Here is a 13709-nt window from a genome sequence, read left to right on the forward strand (position 1 = left end):
CTCTAGGAAATAAAACATTTTATATTTTAGTAGGTTCGAGACTAAGCGCGGTGTTGAGATCCGCTATTCAACACGCAATGCTCCCGAAATCTGTGGAAAGTGGGAAACAAAGTATCTTAACACTAGGCTTCCTCTGCCTACCTACATGTGGTATATATATTCTGTAGGTATTACAAATCATAAAATAGGTTTACTCTTTTATTAAAGACATATAGACGAAAGTTGTATACAAAACTTCGTAATTCACAAAGTACCTCACGGTAATCCATTTACGTAATTCTATTTTATGACCCTTTGCACTACAGGACTTTTTAGATACGATCTAGCGATTTTCCTTTTGGACGTCTTCTAAGTATCGTTATGTGGTTTCCTTTTATATAAAGGTTATCTTTTCTTCCATAAAAACACCTTACTTTTTAGTATAGCTCCGTATTTTGTAATATTTGGGCTTTTAAGTTCCTTATTGGAGGCTATATGGTTGAAACCGGAACCTTTTTTACGAATGGCATATAAAAGGGTCCTTTAGAGACCAATTAGTTAGTGTGTGGTGTGAGTGCGCGCATCGTTTGTGGTTCAATTTCTACTGAGAATGCTTATCAATGTTTTCTTATCATGATTTAAATAATTATTAATTCATATTCTTGTTGTGTATCTAGTAACATATTGCTTAATTAAATTATTATTACATAATGTTATACTAGGATAAGTGAAAAATAACAACAACTTGTTCGTCCATAAACATTTATTAATATAATATATCATTTTCCATTATCCAATATAGTATTAATACAATTATGTTCCATTAAGAACGTATATAATAAGAAACTACATATAGATGATTCTACTAGGCTGCAATACCATACCCCCTGTCCGAGAGACGCATAGAGTACTTTAAACATTCGTTTTATTATATAAGAATTATATTTTGACACATTAATATGTATTTTAAAACACTAAGTTGCCAATCGCAAATAAGTGACGTCATTTTACATAAAGGCTTATTATAGCGTCCTTCACCAAGTTTCTCTATACCAAGTCTCTTATATGACTAGAACATTTATTTTAAAAGTTACATTTATATTTTTCTATTTTGTATTTCGCTACTTCCTATTGACATAAGTTTACCACCAATTAGCAGCTACTGTTTCTACTTTAGCTTACTTAACTCTACATACATACATTGTAATAGAATAAGCTGCTTGAGGGAGAGGGTTCATGTCAAAATTAAAATGGAACTCAAATATCCAAGAACCCAGTGCATCAAGCAGTTTCTTGGTTCTGATTGGTCGAGCTTAATGTCGGAGCATACTGATTGGGCAATAAGGCTGGGTGATTGCCCAACCAGGTAGGCGGACACTCGACGCAATCAGATAGAACAAAAGACAGAAATAGAGTAAACTGAACGTTAACGAAACATTAGAGAGTTATAATTTAGTAAAATGGTCCAAAAATATCTCCAAACTAAAATCTACATCCCTGTCTTTCGATTCAAATGTCTAGATATGAGGGGATAAATATTGAAGCTAACGCAACGGGTCCGGTAAAAATGCTGTGGTCATTTGGTGCAGCTAGGTGTTGGCTGCGAGGGATGTTACAGGGTTGCTTTCACCCCCATTTCTGGAAGAGGCCCATTCGCTGACATCGGCAATTCGACCCCCAGAGGTTGCATCGGCAGGAGGACGAATGGCAACAGTCTCCGGGACGATGGTCACAGTTCCCCCCACGCCGTATGCACGCACGCCTGAAAACGTAGATCAGCGACGAACGTCTGAAACCACATCATCGAATACTAGCCTAAGTTTATGTCCGAGCTCCAGATTTTCTGGATATGTGCCAATTTGTTTAATGCTGTTATATACTGTAGAATACTTGTTAGATTTACTTGACCCAAAAATTATCTTTTTTCTTATGCTTGATTCAATTAATATTAAAGATATGCAGATAATAATAAAATTAAATACTTATTGTTATTTATAAATTTTACTCATTAATTTCAATCTTACTTTACTTCAGCAATAATTTATAAAATGTTAATATCTCGGATAGGTAGATACAGAATATTTATCTACTTAATATTTATCTAATACGAGTATACATTACAATTATACCAATATTTATTTAAGTAATATGATACTCACTTGCCCACATCTTGGAGAAGTTGCAAATCAGCAGGATCTTCATAATCAGGTCCAGTTATTTCGATGTCTTCGTCACCTAAGTACAAAGAATATTTAAGCTTTAATAAAAAATATTGATACCATCGACGCGATATATATTATATAGTTGCGAGCTTGAATGAGATTTACGAAACTATTCTTTGAATCTGATTCTGGTCATATCAGTTCTAACTTTGAACCGCAATACTTTTTACAATTTCTTGATGACTCTAGAGTGCAAAATGCAAACCAATATGTTTTTTTCTAAATTATTCTTTCATAATATACTGTAAAATAAATTAATGTTAGAAAATACTTTTATATAAATATTACAAAAGGTTATTCAAATGAGAGCAATTAGAATGTGCAATAAATTAATTTTATGAGATGCAGTTAACTTTAGCGTTAGAGCTAACGTGAATAGTACAAAGTATAATTTATAAAATAACGAAATTATTCTGTTATATATTTTATAACATAAATAGAAAAAAATGTTTAGAGAGAATTACGTGGTGGATATTGTGTCGGATTCTAGTCTTATTAGTGTTATTTAAAGGGGTATACAAATATATTTTATATCATCATTTAACGAGCTCACGATTGCTGCGTACATTCTGCAATGCAATAAAACTCTTTTGACTGATTGACAGAAAACGCACTGCCGAATCTAGACTGGGCTTAAATAGTTAAAATTTAGCATATAAGTTCCTTGATTATTGTGAGGAATGTATTAAGATAAGAATTTCTTGAAATTCCTAAGGTAACCTGAAAAAATCCACGCAAACATAATAGCGGGTGACGACTAGTAGAAATAAAATATAACGTATTATATTTATTTAGTAAGTTACATTCATGGAAACGTAAAATAACAATATATTCATTTACTTTTAGTCGTTAATTATTTTTTCAATACAATGCAATGGAATGAAAGCGGATCACGAAAGTTTATATTATACAATTGTATTATTCACTTCTGATATAATTTGAAAATGAAGTATTATTATTAAAATATATCTCTTACGCTATTGTGATATAATAATGTATTGTTTTCACCGAAATTCATAGCAAATACATATGTTTCTGATTGAGTGAATGCTGTTTATTCACTGAGTTTTCGATACATAGTGTCTAATTTAAATTTTGTTGGGTAAGTACTTATTATTTATATAATAATTTAAAATAATGAACGATTTAAAATACATTTTATAAATAGTGTTTATAAAAATTATAATTACTGATATAAATTAAAACCTGAATCCATAAGATTTCTTGATAGCTTTGAGCACCGCCAGTACAAAGTAATAGCAACATTTTTTTGTTTTAAAATATTATCAATAAATATAAAATAAACATATACAAACCTGGATCAATATACGAGGCGTATGAGTACTGGTTCGCAAGCAGTATAGCCGCTAGCGCCAGCAAGAGAGCGCTGGCGCGCGGCATCCTGCCCACCCGCCAACCGCTGCTTGCCTGTTGAATAACATTATATATTTATTAGCAGAGAACCGCGGTGAGTTAAGCCACTCAATACACAATGCCTTAAAAATTCTGTGGGAAGTGGGGAACGGAAGAATCTTAATGGGAACGGAAGTGTCCTAATATCAAGTTCATATGGCAAATTTGGCATATATTAATCGGCATTAAAAATCTACAATATTTGTATCTTACATTCTATAAGCATAAATATAATTTATGATATATATATATATGATATTGTAACATAGTGCGAGTTCCGTTTTCACTACATCAAAATTTTATAAGTTTTCTAAGATACTTTTTGAAACTGATGATTGGGCAATACGTAAGTTATTCTTAAAACTAAATTTACTTACCTAATATGGAGGTTATCATGTCCTGTTGAATAGTTCTGTGTTGGTATTTTCATGATATATTTTCTAGAGGTACATTATTTAGATATATATTTCTTATTATATAATTAATTGTATATTTAACGTATCACAATTGACTGTATTATTATATAGATCGTCGTCTTTTAGTTTGCTAAAGTGTAAATAATAATATTTTTTTGTCTATTACTTTAATAATATGAATCCCTTTAACTTAATAGATAATTCTCAAATTAAATTTAATTGTAGGAGATGAAATGTGAAAGAATGAAATGAAAAAGAATAGGCTTAATTAATAATTTTGATGAAAAAGTTAAGGCAGTGTGGATTATAAGCCTAAGCTTTTTCAAAATTCATTATCGGACCGCGAGCGCGCCTCTTGTAATGTTACACCTTTGATGGAAAGTGTATCAATTTACTTTAAAAGAGAAGCTAAGCTTTACTTGTATTTTTAATGATATACTATTTGGAACCATTTATCAATAGGTGATACATTTAACAAAATTGAATGTAAATAAATGTACATAAAATAGAAAGTATACAAAGCCGTGCTATTACTGTGTACCAATTATTCATATTTTCATTAGCCTTATTAAATTCGCATCATTTGTATTACTTTCACACATCAACAGGTTAACTGTACTCTCAATCATGGACTATATGAGTAGTACAAAGCCTTTATAGTTCATTGATTTTTTTTCAGTTCACTGAGATTAACGAACTACTAACTACGTCCTAGTGATGTCTATGCAAAATTTGAGACTCCTAGCATTTGTAGTAATGAAGTTTCATACAAACTTTCGACCCCAAAAACAACCCCTTACAAATCGAATATTGCAAATTCCCGTCTTAGCGAGCACCATCTTATATGTAACTCCTATGCAAAATTTGAGATTTCTAGCACTTGTAGTTTCTGAGATTTCGTGATGACTGAGTGACCTTTCGATTTTATATATATAGATTTAATATCAAATTGTGTTAATTAGTTAGTTTTATAGATTTAATATCAAATTGTGTTAATTATTAGTTGTTAGTTTTTATTATTAAACGGTTTTATTTAGCTCACCCCGTTTGTTTGTTTGTTTGGGTCAAATTTAGTAATTGAAATTTAACCCTCTTCCCGTTAACCGATTGATCTGAAATTTGGTATACGTTTTTGATTCTGGTGACAATACAATTATCCATATTCAATATTATTGTGAATCCAAGATGGCCGCCGCTACAAGATGGCGGACAACTTAGTTTTTTTCAATCCCATCAATATGGATATCAAATGAAAGGGCTTGTCAAGTAGAATTCAGTGGACTATACAAAATCAAAATCCAAGATGGCCGCCACTATAAGATGGCGGACAAGTTAGTTTTTTTCAATCCTATCAATACGGGTATCAAATGAAAGGGCTTGTCAAGCAGAATTCAGTGGACTATACAAAATCAAAATCCAAGATGGCCGCCGCTACAAGATGGCGGACAAGTTAGTTTTTTCGATCCCATCAATATGGGTATCAAATGAAAGGGCTTGTCAAGTAGAATTCAGTGCACTATACAAAATCAAAATCAAAGATGGCCACTGCTACAAAATGGCGGATAATGTAGTTTTCAATCCCATCAATATGGGTATCAAAATAAAGGGCTTGGTAAGTATAATACAGTATACTATACAATAAAAAATACAATTACAATATGAATCTCCCACCTAAGTCAAGATCTGGTATCCTGTCGAGGACTGTGTGGCTATAGGGTGCCTAAAAATGATACGTCGCTAGGGGTACCACCCAAGGTAAAAGGTAAAAGCGCGCCGAGAACTGTATGGCACTAGGTGGATAAAAATGATATGTCGTTAGCGTTTTCCCCTCAAGATTCAGGCACATCTTGTTGTACATAGCCTTGTCCCTCTATTGGACCTCTGGGGGGGTCGTTCGTAACATTCTCCATTAACCTTGCAATAATGAGACATCGAGCCTCATTTCAACGAATTGAATAGCATGAGAAATAAAAACTAAAAACTTCAAAATAAAAAAGTATAAAAAAAATTTTAAGTTAAACGGTTTTATATTGCAGATAAATGTACTAAAAGCTAAAAAATAATTTCATAGAAATTATGATTACTAAAATAAAATCGTGGGGACACTTGCTACTTACCACTAGGTGGGTGAAGTCTCACGCTATGTCTTTCAATTGTAGATATTGGACGTGCCCCACGATTAAATTTTAGTAATCATAATTTCTATGAAATTATTTTTTAGCTTTTAGTACATTTATCTGCAATATAAAACCGTTGTAACTTAAAATTTTTTTTATACTTTTTTATTATAATTGATTATATTTTTTGTAATGATAGCAAAAACCAAAATATCTATGTGTACCTACCTACAAATAGACTCTCTTTCTCTCTCTAGAAAATATTTAAAAAAGGATTCTTGACAGATCGATATACAGACAAACTAGTGAATAATAATATAATTCTATTAAGGTACAGAAAGAATCCGAAAAATAAAATTTTATACAGAATTTCCTTATAATTGATCTTATAAAAGCTTCAACTAATCAAACTACTCTATACAAGTAGATCTTGATTATTGCATTCACACCGACTAGACTTGCGGTGGACGGTAAAGTTTTGCTCTGTCGGTCACAACTCGGAATTTAGTTAACGTATATTGTATATGTTAAACGCGAAATGTAACTACAAGTTATATTGAAGTTCTGTCCTGAAGTAATTTGGTGGTATGACAGAGATATTGACAACTGGGCTGGTTTCCACCGCGGCCTATTAATGACTACGTTTAACTCGCAACAGTAAAACAGCATACTTGTATTTCCACCAATAAATAGTCGGAAAGGACCAAGTGAGCTCCCACAATTGGTTCTTTCCACCTGGCCTGTGCAGTTATCATATTTTAAGATTTAAATATAATTAAAACAAAAACTCACTAAATCATTTAAAAATAAAAAAACCAAACAGTTTACCTAATAAAGTAACCAAAAAAACTAAACAGAAACTTAGTAAACTTGTGATTTAAGTTATAAGTTTTGAATCACCGAGTTAATTTGGTGTTTAAATTTCCCAACATCTTGCTCTGCATCACTTCAAGCGTTTAAGCAATCAAACTTATTTAAAGGACTGCGGTGGAATACCGTCTTCGAGAGAACTTAATAAGAGGTACTCTCATCGGTACAAATTAAGTTGTTAAAGATATACATACAATATATATGTATATGGAAAATATATATTTTTATTTGAATAGGACCATTCCTGGGGATAGCCACGTCGTTTTTTGGTTAAATAGATGTTTTTGTTAATGCTCTTTGGCTGTTGGAATTTTGTTAAGAGCTAAGGGAGAAGAGAACAGTAATTTTCTTCTGCGTAAGCTGAAAGTGCGTGCAGTTAATAATATATGTATAATCCACTACGTTCCCCACTCTTCTGAATTCTGGGCATTGCGTGTTGAGTGGCAGAACTCAACGCTGCGCCTTTGCCTCGATACCAGATCGAAATATGGAAATATAAATTTAAATAAATATTTCATCTCCTCGAGTGGGGATAGAACCTACAACCAGTCGGTTTTACAGTCATACTATGTGCCATTTTGCGCCACGACTGGCCTCAATAAACCACGTACGTAATATTAAATTCATATTCTGCTAAACCACGATTCGGCAAGTATATTAAGTGGGATCCACCCCAATATTTCCAATTTCCATAATAAATTGAAAATTCAAACAGTGAACGATCGGTCACTGAGCTACAACTCGATTGGGACGGATATAAATTAATTTTGCTCCAACTTAACACTTGTCAAATTAGAAAACATGTTCGCAACAAGCGATACTGTAAAATTAATTTGTCTTGTATATTTTTTCAACACTTTTAAAGGCATTATATTTTTTTTATAGTATTCATGAGAATTTTTTTTTACCATTGCAAATATATTCTGTGATACAAGTGAAAACAAGGTGGTCGAATAAAAGTGTTATAAATTGGATATTCTAATATATTCTGTTTTAGTTTCACATTTAATTTCCTCGAGTGGGAACCACAATATTTCGCGTTTACAGTCGCACGTTGTGCCCCTGTGCCACCTAATGTTAATATACTCCGTTCTCCATTTTTCGAATTATTTTCATACTATTGCGTGTTAGATGGTAGAATTCAAGTTTCGTTAAGGCTCGAGCATAGACTCGTATAATTAATAGCTTCGAGCACTTTCTGTAGCAGTCGTAGCACTTTTCGTAGACAAGCGTCTTTTTAAATTTTCTAAACTATATCCTAACTATTAAGATACGTAAACGCGACTGGTTGTAGGTTCAATTCCCACTCCAGGAAATGAAATAATTACATATTCAAATTTATTCACTCTGGTGTCGACGCAATGCCTTCAGAATTCGGAAGGAAATAGGAAGCGGAGTGTCTTAACACTAGGTTCCCTCTACTTACCTTGAAGCGTGAAGCTGATTTAAACTAAATATTATTATATTGTCGATTTTATATTGTATATTAACTATGAACAAACGCACCACATGCGTTAATTAAACAATAGTTAGTTATAAACTACTATATTTAATCCAAAGTTAAATGCAAAGGGTTTGTTGTATTTGAGTTAGAATTAACGAAGTTTTAGTGTAAGCTCAAACACACGCCTCCTATTGTCGACGTCTAAGTTGTTCTGTTTGAGTTGTTAGTATCGCGTTGACATTACACTCAAAATATTCTATGACATGTTTAATTAATATGTTATATGTACTCGTACGTACATATATAAGTAAAGATATGAAAATAATTCTTAATTGGAATAAAAGGTTCTATATATTTTTTAGTTTTATCTTTTAAGCAGAGAAAACTTAATGCTAAGATGCTCTGAACCTAGATTTCGAGACGAAGAGGCGAAGTTCATTAAAAAAACCCTTTTTTCTGAAAAAGTCTATAGTTGTAAGTAATAAAATACATTAACAAAACATTGGCCATTTATTTCGTTGCAGAGCGCGGCGTTAAGTTCCACCACTCAACACATAATTCCTCTAGAATTGTGCGGAGAGTGGGGTGTGGAGTGTCTTAATATTAAGCTCCGTCTACCTACTGGGATACAGTGTGAGTAAAAAAAAAAACAAGATATTTATGATATGCTATTTTACTTTAGACAGACTTATCTAACCTAATATTGAAGTTAGGCAGTTATTTCAGCGCGAAATTCATAATGGCTAACGCTATTATCTCTCACCCAGCTAGTGTAAATAACTATCTGGAACTACCGCAAATTAATATACCAATATTTTATTGCTTGAAACGCCAATCCAATTTCAGTAACGATTTTCTGAAGTTTATTCATTCCCTAAGTGGGAATTGAACCCACAACTAGCGATATAATCATAGAGAAGACCGGAAATGTAGCTTTACTTAGGAGTGAGGTATTATTTATTCAACCTAAATCGCGGGTTAGTCCGTATTAGAAGTTAATCCTAAAATACTTTTACTGTACGAGTATATAATGAGTTTTCCTCTATCCGCCATTCATCAAAGTAAATAGATCGTCAATAGAGAAAACAAACCGTCTCCTTTTTACGCTTCATCTATTTGATTGATTTTATTTTAGTTATATTGTTTCATTATACGAATGTCGATACATTCATGTACGTACGGACAGTTCTTTTGTTAAAATATTTGTAGTATAAGTATATATAAACGTGGTATATCCTTTTGTTATTTCATTCGAACGTGAGGTTAATGCTGTTAGCCCTACTGGCTTTTACATCGACACTGAGTGTGGAAGAGGGTACTCTGTTCCTAAGAAATCGCAAGCATTACGTGCCTTTTAGGGTCATCATTCGTTATCGTATACGAATATTGTTGTCGTTTGGCCTCTTTTATTTTGAAGCTAAAAAATTGTTTAACGCTTTTTTCCGCATAGCAGGATATACAGAGGACACCTGGTGTTGAGGCACTCTGTTACCGACACGCCACTCGTTCAACGCCAACGTCCAACATTTCGTTTCGACTAACTAAATGAAACAATTTTAATATAATCAAGCCCTCGAGTGAGGATCGAACCCATAACCATCGCGCTTGCAGTCACACTCTGCGCCACGATAACCTCTGTTTTAAAGCTATGTAATTAAATATTACTTAAAATAAACATCTACGGTCTCAGTTTACATACTTTGTAAATTTAAAGGAAAATACTACCAAAATGACAAAGAAATAGGAATTCTTGTGAAAACAATGAACCGTTAATGAAAAATTATAATGGGGACCGAAAAACGAAGCCTTAAACTACAAAAGATTTTTTTCCTTGGAATAAATCTTTTATATTTTAGATGGTATATTGTATATTTAACGTTTGTTTAGCGGATTTCGATCTAAATTATTTAATAGAAAATTAACATTTAAATGTATCGGTTTAGGTTAGCCTTAAAATGTGAATGTGTTATTTTAATTAATATCATTTATTTAAGTCAGTATTGTAGCTTAAATATAATTTGGGTTAGTTCATTAGAAAGAGAAAACGTAATATCAAGACACTTTCTTCTCCGCTTTCCACCCGAATAAGAGTACTGCGTGTTGAGAGCCGTACTTTCTATTTAAGTCATTTTGGTAAGTACCTATTAATTATTTACAGTAATATTATAAAGCTGAATAATAAAGCGCTAATCTCAAATAATAATCTCTATAATCAATGTTTTCCTTTTTTTAGCTTCACGTGGTATCTCATAAATATAGAGGGGTAAGCGAAGATATCCTGGGAACCTAGTGTTAAAACACTCCTTCCCCTGTCACCCACAACCTATTGAGTTTACAGTTGCACTCTACCTCCTTCTCCTCCTTGTGCACCTGTTCTTACTGGCTTGAATAGTTTTTTTCTTGTATTGGATAGTCCATTTATCGAGAAAAGCTATTATGCAACTTACAGTCCTCTTGTAAGAGGTGTACTTGTGTACAAAGACTACGAAGCAATAAAATCCCTATAAATATCACATTGCTGTAGTTAAATTAAAAAAAGCAATTGACACCAACACTTATTGATGCTGCCTTGAAACAACACACGAGCGTGTCAGTCTCGAAACGTGATATATTCTAAATTGGTTCTGGATCCGGTTCCATTCACTGACAGATCCGATACGTAAAGCTGGTGGTGTCAGTAAGCACTGACACTAATACTGGATAGGATAAGAGTACATGTATTGAACATTGCAGCGTTGAAATACAATGTGAAGATTATTTCATTACTAGAAAATATTTGTTTTAAATATTGGAAATAAATTGTATCAAATTAAAAAATAAATAAATAGGCAATTGTATCGAAATAAGCTCCACCTAGATATTTTTTTCAGCAATATGTTACTCTTACAAAATATTTTCGTTCGAGCATTCAAAACGTAATGTCTTGAAAATTAGGCGGGAAATGAAGAACGGAGCGTCATAACACTAGGTTTTCTCTGCCCACCCTGCTATATGCAGTATCGAGCGGCAACCTAAATAAATAAATATATATATATATGAGTAGCGAAATTTTAGTTAAGTCTTTCTATATACCCATAGGTAACAACTAAAGCTGTAACTGCCATATCAAAGTTTTGATATGGCAAGACGTAAACATATACGAAGTTGGCAAGAGCGTTTGGACAAATAATCCAAGAAGTTGCTGGTCTAATGTACGCGGTACTTATAACAGATTACAAGAACTTTTAATATATTAAAGTGTTTACATAGTTATATTAAAGTAGGAGAGAAATATGACTCACAAGTAAAAATTTAATTCTACTCTTTATCTTTTTAGCTTTGGCTTTAACCTGAGGAGAAAAAATTTGGTGAAAGAAAATAACTTACATATTTTTATAAATTTATACATTCTAGAAGTAAGGGCTCGAGGTAACTGTGGCCCTGCAGGCACAGAATGATACATCTATCGATTATAATAATAACATTGTTCACTTTTTTTTTAAACTTTTATATTAATATTCATTTTAGTTTTTATATTTATTTTTCTTATCACTTAAGTTGTTATCATATTTTATTACATTTATCTTTATAGAAATTTGGGTCTATCCCATTGGGTCATTAAAACAAAATAAATGTATATGTAGTGAAATTAGTTAGACATAAAGTGGATATAATATAAAGTCAGTCTCTCGGGTAATGAATAGCCAGAGGTATATTATAATAGGCTCTTAAACGGCGATGTCAGTTTGGAACAGCAATGCTTAGAAGTTATTAGGTACCTCAGAAGGGAAGCCAAATAAGGATTTTTTTTCAACCCAGGTCTTTTCATAATAACTGGGTGAAATGAATTAGTTTAAAAAGATAAATACATACAAAATATAATATATAATATTATATTATAATATAATATAAATACATATTAAATGTGCAAATTGAAGATGATTTTAGTCAAAACTTTGTGTAGACTAAGTAGATTTAGTTTATAATATCTGAAGTAACTTGTAATATATTTACTTTTTTTTTTCATTTCATTAAGATTATTAAGAAATTCACAAAAGATTCAACGTACATTTTTTAGACTTGAACGTTTTCTTCTAAAAAAGAAATATATTAGTATATGAGTATACTCACGTCTTTTTTAACACTTTTGATTAAGATACATGCTATTCATGCGTTTTATATATTTTGCTATTAAATTAAAAATCGATTCCTTGCTATGGTTCGACTCTTAAAATATGTAATAAAAAATCTACGGATTTCTACGTAATCAAACTATTGATCTAACCTTTTTCTTATATTGAGAATGTAGACGCGACAACATTTGGTCCATTCGTTCCTGTGTAGTTGTTTTTGGCAGAACTCCAAGAAGGGGCCTTACTTTTTCAAATAATATGCGGCAATGGCTTCTTTGTGGGTCAACTTTCACAATACTACTGTATAATATTAAGAAGCAAATTGATAGCAATATGTATTCTACTACACAAACTGCTTGTAAAATTGCCATTTTTTTGTTAGTATCAGATTTGTTGTTAAAATTATATTTCTTATTTTCACGTATCTCCCACATTACTCATTTTTTTGATATTGCGGATTTAATAGTGAAACTTTTTACGTTGTATATATTAGAGCATACTTCGATAGATAAAACGAAAATATTTTAATATAATCACCCCCGGTTAATGATTGCACTTACTACTGTCGTGTTTACACTTAAACCCTCTGCCACTACGCCACGACCGCCTTAAATAATTCACATATTTATAAAATATATTATTATAAAATATCTTCAATCTATAACAAATCTCACTCATTAAGGGTAATTAGAGCCAGTCGGTGTGATGATTCCCTCGTAAGACCTATTTCACGGCTCACAGCATGTGATCATTTGCAAACTGATTGAGGGTTGTTTGCATCTGGTCGATTGCTATTAAGACCCCTTTAAAAGTAAAGTGGAATTAATATTGTATATATTATAATTATAGAATAGAAGAGATGTATTACATTATCTTGAAAGTAGTATTAGTGTAGTAAGTATTAAAATATCAAAAAAAGCAAACCAAATATCTGAAGTTAAGCACTTAGTGATAATTGTCTATTTCTAAATCTAGAAGTAGCAGATAAAAAAGAAAATACATTTACAATGAGAAAAAATGTACGGACTAAGTGTCAGTGTGTTTAATTAAAATAGAAAATATTTATATGTATACGAAAATAAAGAGCATATAAGTGGTTATTTTTAGTGTTTGCTCTTACGCCTTACAGTTAAAGT

The 13709-nt window shown here is 31.9% G+C and overlaps 1 protein-coding gene across 2 annotated transcripts in view; it reads right to left on the reverse strand.

Moving 5' to 3' along the window:
• Nucleotides 1-724: 724 nt before the first annotated feature.
• Nucleotides 725-13709, reverse strand: part of LOC146533068 (xibalbin-1-like) — a 39135-nt gene continuing 26150 nt past the window's right edge. The window contains exons 2-4 of one of the 2 annotated variants that reach the window (XM_085196608.1): nt 3518-3629; nt 2139-2214; nt 725-1741 (exon numbers count right to left, since the gene is read on the reverse strand). In XM_085196608.1, the coding sequence (XP_085052734.1) occupies nt 1606-1741; nt 2139-2214; nt 3518-3602 (297 nt within the window). In that variant the 5' untranslated portion in view covers nt 3603-3629 and the 3' untranslated portion in view covers nt 725-1605. Of the gene's footprint in view, nt 1769-2138; nt 2215-3517; nt 3630-13709 lie in introns of both variants that reach the window. The other variant, XM_085196607.1, reaches the window with a different exon arrangement.

This window comes from Heliconius melpomene, chromosome 13, assembly GCF_056956725.1.
Source record: "Heliconius melpomene rosina isolate 202511_hmr_F chromosome 13, ASM5695672v1, whole genome shotgun sequence".
NCBI classification, from domain to species: Eukaryota; Metazoa; Arthropoda; class Insecta; order Lepidoptera; family Nymphalidae; genus Heliconius; species Heliconius melpomene.